The sequence below is a fragment of the Achroia grisella genome, unplaced genomic scaffold (genome assembly GCF_030625045.1).
Source record: "Achroia grisella isolate CSIRO2021 unplaced genomic scaffold, CSIRO_AGI_Agris_v1 utg1096, whole genome shotgun sequence".
NCBI classification, from domain to species: Eukaryota; Metazoa; Arthropoda; class Insecta; order Lepidoptera; family Pyralidae; genus Achroia; species Achroia grisella.
The window spans coordinates 211,262-223,470 of NW_026712575.1; the positions used below are offsets into that span (position 1 = coordinate 211,262).

General features: G+C 31.7%; 1 protein-coding gene across 1 annotated transcript; it reads right to left on the reverse strand.

Annotated features, from left to right (window-relative positions):
- Window positions 1–4,619: 4,619 nt before the first annotated feature.
- On the reverse strand, window positions 4,620–9,947 carry LOC131848972 (uncharacterized). Its single transcript, XM_059198949.1, has 5 exons — window positions 9,433–9,947; window positions 8,238–8,507; window positions 7,293–7,442; window positions 5,367–5,493; window positions 4,620–4,960 (listed from the first exon to the last, which is right to left on the reverse strand). The coding sequence occupies exons 1-5, from the start codon at window positions 9,945–9,947 to the stop codon at window positions 4,829–4,831; spliced, it is 1,194 nt and encodes a 397-aa protein (XP_059054932.1). The 3' UTR covers window positions 4,620–4,828.
- Between the last annotated feature and the right edge of the window lie 2,262 nt (window positions 9,948–12,209).

Genomic DNA, 12,209 nt, shown 5'->3' on the forward strand with positions numbered 1-12,209 from the left:
CTCATCTCGAAATCATTCCGAACTGACGGTAGACTTGACATATCATAAGAGTCTGTAATAGATACACGAATAAAATATTTTGAATTTTTTTAACTTAATATCAAGTAATTATATACACAGTAAACCATCGCTGAAATATTTGAATTTCAATGGCAAAAAGCATTTAATATTTTCAAATACAAAATATGTAAGCAATCATAATGTTTTTATCGATACCTGTATATAAATAAGCACTTATTCACACGTTTAATTCAAAAATATTTATATTATTTATTTTTTAAATTAACAGATAACAGTTACAATAGATAAGATATAGATAGTTCAAGAATTCGGTAGTAATTAAGAACAAACTAATTCTCTATTTATTTAATTGTACGTTTTTTTTTTCTATTTGTTAAGGATTCCTTGGATGAGGGCTGCTTACTGGCACGACCCCTTTCTATATTTATATTCCAATTATTTTATACGAAGTCTGTTTATATTCTTTACTGATTGACGCATTGTTCAGTATTTTGTTCTAATATACACGTATATTCTTAGTTGCGTCTGTGACTTCTATCGGTGACTGCAGGACCTAGTAGTCAGTCCTCATTACCGAGCACCACTAACAAAATGGAAACGAAATGGGATAATAGGATAATACTAAAATTTAAACAAATTCTGTATTTTAGAATTTCTGACTACGAATTTTTGAAATATTATTTTATTACAATAAATAAATAAAGGAAGCACTACATTACTTAATGAATCATAGGATTTTTTAACAGTTGGTAATGGAATGATGTATCCACTAGCGCTAGCTGCGTAAAATACTAGGATAAGCAGCAAGTCATCGAGCATGATCCACTATGATTTCGAGGACTTGTCTCGTGAAGATTGGCCTGACATGATACATACACATAGCAATGTGCTAGCAATAGGGCCACTAGTCCCCATTACTAACAATCCCCTTCCCCCTTATGATGTCCTTAGAAACACGATCTATTTATTGGACGAAAAGTATTGTTTGATAAGATTAGTGACTATCGTAAGATGAACAAGAAGAGATAATACATTTTTCAACACAATCACATATTATTGTACTTTAAATTATTTAAAATTTTGATAAAGGATTTGCATTATACGAATTAGGTATCATTACTCATTAAATACAATAATTACAAAACTATTCTTTTTTAATGAATCATATTAATATTACATAATATAATTTTAATAACTAATTGTACTTAGACATAGCATAGGGTTTTATACAATGTAGTTAAGGCGGCATAGAATTCGTTTGCATAGGAAGAAACTATAGTAGGTATAATAAATAAAAGAATATTACATAATATTACCAAAACTTTCATTAATAAAAAATCTAAGTACTACTGAGAATCTTTTTTTGTTTTTAAATGGCTTGGCACGTTAGTGTATTTGCCAACATCAAAGTTTGGTAAGTATAGACAATAAGAAAATTTGTGTATTTTAGGAAAGGATCAGAAAAGTTAATGTGGGTGGTTTTGAAGATTATAATAAGAACATTTTTGAAGAAAACTTTGTAAACACGCAGTCCACTGCGTGGGCACCAGAGTCACCTATTTCAGCCGTAAAGCAGCTAGCTTTGTAAACGCTTTCGGTTGAATGGATAAGGCAGTGAAATTACAAAATTTGGTGGCATAATATCATAATCCTACGGAACGGCAAGGAATTAATGATATACTGGCATCACTCGGTAACGTAATGTCCGTGGGTCTGTACATATTTTAAAGCGACGGTTACCATTTACCATTAAATGCGTTCTCATCTTGTTTACCTTGACAATTACATGAAAAAAGGTGAAGGAAGAGCTCCATCAGAAGTATATATCACTGGTTCCAGATGCATCGACTGAAGATATGCCTAAATGTATATATTGTAGATGCAGTCACGTTCACTTAACTGAACAAATAATCACTATGCACTTAGCCTTAAATCCCTTAGATCATAGACAATACTTTCGAAATATTTTTTATATCACGATGGTGGCAATCAATCATACAGCCCATCTGATAGTAAGTTGTTACTTAAATGAATGACTAAGTCATTACTTAGAACAAACGCCGCGGCGGTCACTCATATTCTCAAAAACCAATAATGTTCCTCATGTTCTATGTAACATAAAATATGGGGAAATAGTGTCATATAGCCAGGTATGTAACTACTGACAGTCCGTAGGACTGACGCGCTGACGGCCCTGTTTGTCATTCTTTTGTCATCAAAAAAACTTAGTTTTTCAGCCAGGATTTTAATGCAAGACTAGATTTAACATCAAGGCAAGTATTTAGTGACTCGCTTATGGAATATAGTAACTCCTTGCGTGGTTCGTCCTACGTACGTACGGGGACTATAAAACTATCGTTTCACCATCTCTGTAGGTGTAAGTAGAAGGCAAGAAATTAGTACGTAGGTAGGACTCGATGTAGATGCTAAATTAAGGACCTATTGGGTAATCTTTTGAACAAACCCTTACTTTGAATATGCGTATAACGAGTGCTTATTTTGCAGAACAGTGAAATTTAAAAGATCTTATATTTACTAGTAATTACTTTCGATATTACAGTTTAACAGAATAATCACTACACTATGACTGCGTCAAATAAAAAAATGTTATTTTTTTAAATTCAATGCATAGTGTTATGTGTTCGAAAATATTATAGTATGTATGCCCATGACTTTAATTAAAACATTTAATGATTTGAACATTTAATTAAAATCGGCTGGATTTAAGCATGTTTATTACTTAATTGGATACAAGTAAATCAAAAAGTACTTATAATTTATAGATGCATTAGAAAATATGTTTATTATAGATATAGAATAATTCAAATACATCTAGTATCTAATAAAATTCTAAAAATCTGTGTTCGGCTGTTATTATAATAATGTTAAGATAGAAATCTAGGTCAAAGTCCAAGTTGAATACGGTTTAATAGTTCAAGTTAAGGTAATAAAATAACAGGTATATTACTTGCAATTAGTATTGTGTTGGAAAACTGTATGTGTACCCAAGTTTAAGTATTATTTGATTAAAGTTTATAAAAGAAACCCATGTTGAATAGGTATTTAATTGTACTTTTGCATAAAAATATGAGTACAGCGGGACACAGGAACGTTCAATGCCATCAGTTACATACGCTTGTTCCAATACCAGATCAACTTTCTCCCAAAAACGTGGGCGATACCGCCATGCCATGCTCTCATTCAATAGATACTCGTGTTTACCTACTCTACGCACACGATATGAGCCAATACAGAAACAAAAATAAGACTACAAATCGATGGGAATGGACAATGATAACAATTGTTTACCTGACGATTATCTACTGCGTATTCAAGGACTTGAAAGTGACGTAGTGTCATATAAACTTCATTTTAGACTACAACAAGTAGACTTTAACCATGTTGTTGTCTCATAATTTCTCAATTTCCATAAAAAACTACTTAGACACCAGACAGATTACTCATTGTTGACATTGAAAATTACGCAAGTACACTGCAATTGTATGTTGTCGAAATGCAACCGATATAGAATTCTTAGCCGTGCTTATAATACCATCTTCCAACAGTACAAAAAGCCGGGCGAATGCCGCATTTAAGACGGGTCCCCTTACCTCTGTCGCTCGTACATATCCTGCGAGGGCTACACAAGACAGCCATAGGTATATCCTCAAATGCATCACAACAAGCGAACGGGAGCCGTCGCACCAGCAATATTGCACAATAGCACTATTAACACAGCACAAAACTATTTGCTGTTATGTTATTCCACTAACACCATACACACGGGGCACAACAACTCGTAAAACGACATACGGGGTCGTCGGGCGATTGTAGTAAACTGAATGCCGCTTGGAGCTCGATTCAGTACGCTGGGGGCGCGCGCCCGCTCGTTCATTCTGTACCTAACTTCAATTTTATCAAGCGTTCGGTCGTCGGCCGCCCGATTGTCGCTGGATCTAGCTACTTCATGTCATCCACACTAATAAAATACGCCTCTCGCAGTTACGCTAAAGCGTAAAATACGCTCACAAAAACACCCTAATATTTGATCGACCGGTACAAGACGTCCCTACGTACAAAGGAATGAACTTGTTCTAAAATTGGACGCGGGCCGGCCAGAGTTATTATTTGCTGGGGCGACGACCGTATGATATTTCATTAAACATGCGTCAAAACAAGTCGTTAACTATAGATTTAAATGTGGCAGCGGCAATTATATCACTATTTATATTTATTTTACTCACAATTTACCAGTAATAAACAAAATCGAAAATTAAAATTTACGGAAAACTATACAACTGTTTAAATATTCTAAATCTATTTAAAAACATAAAAGTGTCTAAAATTTGAATTAATAACAATAATCATAGATCAGTTAATATAAAAAGATAAGAACCACACCCAGATACCCTTTGACTGCACTCCATATCTTTTTTGAAACAACTTATATTGCTAGCAGATTCAAATTTATTCAGTGATCTCTCTCGCAACCGCTAGATGTCGCTATTACCAAAATAATAAACAAGAAAGTTGACTACATTTTTCCAATAATTTCATTCTGAAATTAGGTGATATTTCTCAAAACAACAAACAAACACTATTTCGTAAATAATATATTGTTCAAACTTCAAACTAATAACTAAACAAAATAAAAACAGTAAGTAACGGCCTCAGTAACAAAACAAATTTCAAACTTAAAACATCAAGTACATTTTAATTATATATTCAGACTAAGTTACCGATGTTACTTATATGTGTAGCTTAAATTTTATGCCGAAAGGAGATATTACTTCATGTAAAACATCCTTTATTTCTTCTCAATGTCGGTCATCTGCTCTTTGTGTCTCCTGATCGCATCCTCATGGCGTTTTATCTGCTCCTGATGGAAAGCAATTTCTTTGCTCAAATGACCTCTTAGGCTCTGGATTTGTTCCTTTTGCTGAAATAAATAATTTTAAAAGTAAGTATGTGCAAGTTAAAACACCATGGCATATAATTAACACTTTGTTGTCAGGCAAATTATACAAAAATATTTCTATTTGACATATAGCTAAGATTTCTAATAATTTTCTTCAGTAGAAAGTAGACACTACTAAACAAAATCTGCACAGTATCAGTCATAAATAATATTTGCATAAAATAACAAGATAACTTCTCATCAGTTTTCAATTTTTGGACAAGACAAGTCAACTTCTTACCAATCAACAAATCAAACTTAGTGTTTATTACTAAGCATAAGTGAAAGATAATTCTTCCTTTCAAATAATACACTATTTTATTAACCATGAACTGCTTATGCAAGTATAACTCATTAATAAGTATAAATATACAAATGCCAAATCAACCTTCTTGTAAAAGTATTCATCTTCCCTAGCTGCCTCCATCTTGCCAAATGATCCACCAGCCTCACGAATGGAGCCACCACCGCCACCACCCTTGCCAGCTCCAGATCCAGGCTCGCCGGAATACATTCTAAAAATACAAACACAAATAAATGTGTCTTCTCTCAAGTGAAACAAACATCCTGCACTTTTGCATCAATTATTAATTTATGGTCACCCCTTATAAGTTATAAAATTTGATGTATAGCCTGTACCTATACTTCCTCAATAACTGAGCTTGAAAAATTATGTGTGTTACATATAATTTTTCACTTAGGACCCGAGATTCATAGATAAATTTGTTCTACATAATAAATTCATGTTTACAATATTAGTATAAATTATATAGGGAATCTGTAGACCAGAGAATTATTATGTACAAAATTATGGGAAATAAAGTAAAGAGTAACTCAAGAGTTAAAAATAAAACTTTAAATTTAGCTATATGTAGACCATAAAGTCTATATATCAGTCTAGTAATTCAGAGAATATATTTTGTTATATAAAAAGATTATTATTAAAAAGTTAATTCCTGGTAACACACTATCAATATATTATGTATATCACAGTTAAGTAGTAAATATGCAAGACCCTACACCATAAAGACTCACCGTAACAAATTAACAATATAATTGATTATAGGAAATTGACAATTATGAATATTATATCAACTTTGATTCACAACTCTCTCAAAAAACAACTCTCTGTCACCCACAGAAAACAATTCAAATATCATATATTAACACATTATTTTAATACAAATAATAAGCACATACTGACATTATTTATATATGTGACCATAAGCAAGTCATTAAAAGAAAAAATCTATATGCGCAATAAGTACTGAGATGTAAACAGATTAAATCATCTATGAAAAAAACATGGCTGTGATAATGTGTCAAGACAAGATGACTCATTGATGTTGATATCTTGTGTATAAATGATGTAATGTTTTACCTAGTTAGAGAAATATATAATCATAGTTCAATGTATAACAAGGTGAATGCCAACATGCTATGTTTATTAAAAAAAAACAAGACTTGGTGATAAAACTATGGTCCTTTCATTACTAATAACATTTCTTAATGTTTTAAAATTTTAAGAAGCCAGTTGTTATTTATTGATATTTCACAATATTTAACCACAAGTTATTGTTTGTTCAATGAAAACATTTGTAATTAAGAAGGTACTTCTAGATGGAACAGAATAAATCATTACAGATACCTTTGCAATTAAACGGGTTTATTATTTGAAACAGATTCCACAGATAATTGATATAGACCTAGTCTAAACTTATGAAAATACCGGGATAATGTTAAATGGTTAAATGTCAGAAAAATGTCTCTTCTAACCATGGCGGACGACAATGCCAAAAATACAAATACAAGTTATAAAACGTCATTGCCTATAAAAATATCTTCGTATATTCTAATAAGATGCCGTAGTTGACAAAAATAAACTATGAAAACCAATATTTGCATGCGATGGCGATGGCATGCACTTCAAAAAGAATGAGTGTATTGCGTAACCTCAACTCCATGAGCCGGTAATAAATTCCCACTTACCTCATATTAGAGATAGCAGGCAATAGCGATGTCCTAGTTCTAGCAATAAAACTCATCGTTAAAATACTGATTTAAATAAACTAAAGAAAATATTGTAAGCACGCGAATCCACTACAATTTAGAAATTATAGAAATTTCTCAACAAATTTGACAAGCCAAATTTGAATGACAGCATTGACTTACAGAATTATAAAAATATTTGACTGACAGAACTAACATGTCAATCCCATTTATACAAATTAGTGTTACGTATTTCAATCGGTTTATAAACAAAATCCTTATACTGTGTAAATGGGTATTATTTTATACACATACTGGTACTTACGCCATTTCCTGTCGCTTCACCCATAATACATGTTTTAGACGCTGTTCTGCAGTAATTTTATTTAATTCGGCTGTCTCCCTCATAGCTTTTACTACGAAACGTTCCTCTTGTAACGAATCCATTTTTAATTTCTTTTCAACTGCTGTATACCTGCATATACATACACTGTTCTTAATTTTCATAGGTGACGATAAGAGAAAAGAACAGAAAGATTAATTGGTTAATTTTCACGCTCTTTTCATATGTTGAGGCACCTACATGTTTGACTGATTTCACATGTGGTCACGTCATCGTGTGCTCTCGTATAACCCTTTATGACTATTAATATGTTCTTGTATCATATTATTACAATGAAAATAAAACCGAAGTTTCTTAATTTAACTTGTAATAAACTAACTAATATTAAATTTAACGCCTAATAAAACAATCTGAGCAATATTGCGAATGCGGTTCATTTATAATGTCTTTTATCTGTATGTATCTAATCTCAGAAAATGCACTGTTTTTAGGAATCTAGTAACATACAAAATAATAGTATGTGTAGATATTGTACAAACAGAACAATACTACTCAGAAAACATTCGAAATTAAAAAATAGCTCGAAATGAATAATTAAAAGTATTCTGTTCATATATATATTGTTATAAGATTACTAGGTATACTGGAATACACGCTATTCAATTTGCTGTAATACAGCCAATTTTGAAGTAATACTAAAGAAAATCGACTAATCCAAAAACACTTCCTACATTTATACTTTCCATAAGAATGTTATAAAAACAACCTAAAAATATTTGCATATTGAATGGAATTGAATGAAAAATTATTATACAGAGACAGAATAAAATGCCAAATAATATTTGTTTGCATCCGAACAAACCGTTTTTTTTTGTATTTGTACAGCTAGATTTTTTTATAATAACTAAAATGTAAATATATATATACCTGAGAAATTCTTTGAACTCTGTTTCAAATGGATTGTTATTTAATTTCTCCTCAGGATAAGGGGCGTCCGTCATACATGAAGCATTCTTCTTGCCAGAAATAACATCGACAGTATCGATCCTTTCATCATGAGAGTCGTAGTCGTTGGTCTCAGATATTTGTTCGGTAGATGAGGATCTCAGTGAGCCAAGTTCAATTGTCATTGAATTCTGTTGATTGTCGATGGTCGAGAAGGTGTTTGTTCCACTACAGCTAGCCTGGTTAATTTCACTGAAAATCCCGATAATAATTTTGACATATAAATTAATATCTTTATTACAAAATATGGGACTTTGATGGTAGAAGAGTGGATAAATTTCGGGTGTATTCTTAATTAAAAAATTGTGTCCATAAAATAAGAAAAAAGTTGTGATAGGCAATCCTTATCACTAAGGGATAATGAGGAATTTTGTTGCAAGCACTGTGAGACGAGAATTTTATATATTTGATAGATAGAAGTTCAATACTGAAATTTACTTGCCTTCTTTATTTATTTTTTACTCTCTTTCGCTAAAGGTCAATGGAAGGGCACTAGAGAAGGATGAAAGATAAATATAAAATCATGTCAATTAACGCAGCGTGATGAATTCAAGAAAAATTTACCATCTAATAGGCCGCTCGTTTGTCACCATTGTAGTAGGTATAAAAAAATCGCGAGTCGCTTTGAAATCCACCTGAAGAATTAGGTCTTTAAATTAAATACATTGTTAGCAATGGGATCCTCATTAACAATGATCGACTTTTAGAGATTGACTTAATCCACATACTTTCGACCAGAGCCTAGCAGTACATGTTACAGCAGGCGAAACGTCATTCTATCATTGCAAAGGAACACTTAGTTAATTTTAAACTTTCGTGTTTAATATACATTATTTAAATTATTAATCGGGTCTTAACACGAATAATCGACATCGCTGTTACTCAGTCAGCTCGTGACCACGGCTAGTGCAACCTAGTCGAAACGTCGAGAGAGGTAAATACCTTTATTTCCCATAAAATTATTCGTGTTAAGACCCGGTTAATAATTATATAAAGGAACACTTCTTAATAATAAACAATATACAATACCATAAAATAAAAATATGAATGGAAATACATATACTAAAGCCAACTAGTTTACGTATGTACTATCACACAATAATGTGACAAAACTTACTCGTCAATACGTTCGGCCTTAATTACGACATTAGTGGTTAACGTCGTATCATTCAAACTCTCATCCTTTAAAACACCGTCTTGCACCAGGTCAAGAATATTACAGACTTCTAACGATTGTCGAGTAAACTTCTCCACTGCCGGACCGACCGAAGCGATCTCTTCCCGAGCAATCCTCTTCATGTTTTGCCACTGAGTCTTTACCTTCTTTATCGAACTAGTTGAAAACTTATTACCGAATCTCGATGCTAGTTCTCTGAGAATTTCATTCCAGGCGACATCCTTTTCTTCAGAATAATTAGGTCCATTGTTGTTCTTTGTAACAACTGCATCCTTACGTTGCTTAATTAACTCAAGTAGGTACTGTTTCTCGTCTATAGACCAGTTCGGCGTCCTGGACCGCCTGTTAATTATCTTGCCCATCTTCTTTCTTACCTCTTTGGGATCGTGGTTAATTTTTTGCAACGATTTGTTGCAAACGATGCACTCAACGTCTAATATAATTGGCTTCCACATTTAAAAACAATTGAAGAGCGAAATGCAAGTGACAAGACGCCAGGCAGTTTTGTTGTTAATTGAATGCTGTAATGACCTATTTGAATGCAGTTCGTATTGGAAAATTATTCGATCGATGAAATTTTTGATAATTTAAATTTTTTTATTCTGTTGTACGTTTAGTTTGCGATAAAACATATAAATAATGTGCAGTAAGAAATAGTGTGTCTGAATAAGATTAAGTAGTGTACTATTTGTTTTAAACATATTTAATTTATATTTGATAGCTGTATTAATTTACTTCGATGTAAGTACTGGCTGATTTTAATGGCAACGTTAAGTTGGATGGAGCGTAGTATTAATCGATAATTTGTTTTCTATTATTCTCAGGTGAAACCAGATTAAGAATGTAACGGTAGTTTCAGAATACAATTAATAAATATTCAAAAGTGCGTTTATTTTTTTTCAAATTCATAGTTGTTGAAGTTAACCTCGTTAAATTTGCTCGCATTTTTGGTAGTTGAGGCAAAAGGCTGGAAGGCAATTCTTAACTTGAGTTAATTATTTTCTAAAGGAAAACGTATCTTCAGTAAAACAATAAAAAGTAATCATGTATAGACGATTTATGCCATATAGCAAAAGTTTTAATAATCTCTGGTATTAAAACAGAATACCTATAATTATTTGAATGTATATTTCCTGAATGGTATTTATATATAATATTATGAACCGTTAATTAATTGATACATCTTACAATACTTTCCTAGTCTGTCGAAGAAACAAATAGAATAGTTAACCAGTCCGAATTTGAACGTAACTCTGCTTGCACGTCGCGCCCTAATAAATATGAACACGTTTACCTTCGTGAAGCTCAACAAATTAATATTAAACTAATTATCAGTATTTCTATATTATATATTTACTAACATTGTGGATTATACTGCTCAATAAAGGAATATTGTGATGTTATAACAAGATTTTCAGTGAATCAAATCTGGTAAGTTTCCCTATCTCATATTACACGCAATGTTTGGTTGTATACTATGTTAACAAAATATAACAATTTTATGTGTATTTATAATGTTAGATAATTGAAAAAAAAATATATAATAATTTTATGCGTATTTTTACGTGTTCTTATAATCTACACTGATCTTAAATTCAGCCTAAGCTAATAATGATTGGAAAGTGCTCCTTTCGTAGTAAATAAAGAAATATCGTAATTGCATTGTATTCTGAAATTATTACCAGTCCTGTGGTTATTTGTGAATTCTTGCTATGTTATTTAATATTTATTATGTACTAATCCTCTTCGACTTCGCACGGATGTACTCATTGTATATAATATATATAAGTATTCTAATTTATACATATAAACCTACAAGAAGTAGTTCTCAAACCGGCAGTGAAAACCGGGTCAAAATTCTTTACATGGTTTAGAAGAAGTAAGCAGAGATATAGACAGACGTATACATCTTTCCTTGTATTTATAAATATAAATAAATAATCAATAATCTAAAAACAAAAATATCCATAATCTTTATTCAAATAAACTACTACTAAAACTTAATATAAGTAATTTTGAATAGTCCTATTTTGTTGATTCCACCACTCATTCGTAATGTAAACTCGTCGCAAGAAGAATATGCAAAAAACATGCGTGTTGCTCTTTTAAAAGTGGATAAACTTATATCACGTTGAAAGTAGAACTAACGATCATTGAATAAAACTTATACATGCAAATAAAACCTTCTATTTGGAAATAAAACCTAATACCAAGAGCAACGGGAATGTGACCGCGCTCACCGGGCAGCGACGGCAATGCTGTAACCCAATACTGTACGGGGCGCTGTACTCAAGCATCACAAGGGGGGAAAGTGGTCTAACCTCGTGCGATACTTACTTATTAATAATAACTGGCTAGTTATTATATATACCTAGGTATATATAATAACTAGGTGACCCGGCAAACATTATTTTGCCATATAAATTAATATCGCTATTAAAAAATTGGGGTTGATAAAAGAGTGAAAATTTAAAGTTGTATGTATTTTATTGCCATATAATTAAAAAAAATAATAATAATATTTATCGTTTTCGAAACATGTATATAATTTCATCAAAATCGGTCAAGCCGTTTCGTAGGAGTATAAACATACATATACATATAAACACGAAACCTGTGATACGAGAAATTTATATATTAGATAATTATTTAAAAACTTATGTTAATTTATGCACTAATTTTCTAATCTTATTACTACTATAAATGCGAAAGTTTGT

Excerpts from the sequence above, each read along its gene's own strand:
- LOC131848972 (XM_059198949.1), bottom strand. The coding sequence starts at position 9,947 with ATGTGGAAGCCAATTATATTAGACGTTGAGTGCATCGTTTGCAACAAA. Across the intron at positions 7,443-8,237 it reads GAGTTCAAAGAATTTCTCAG|GTATACAGCAGTTGAAAAGA; the intron begins GTATATATATAT and ends ATGTATATGCAG. Across the intron at positions 4,961-5,366 it reads ATGAATACTTTTACAAGAAG|CAAAAGGAACAAATCCAGAG; the intron begins GTTGATTTGGCA and ends TATTTATTTCAG.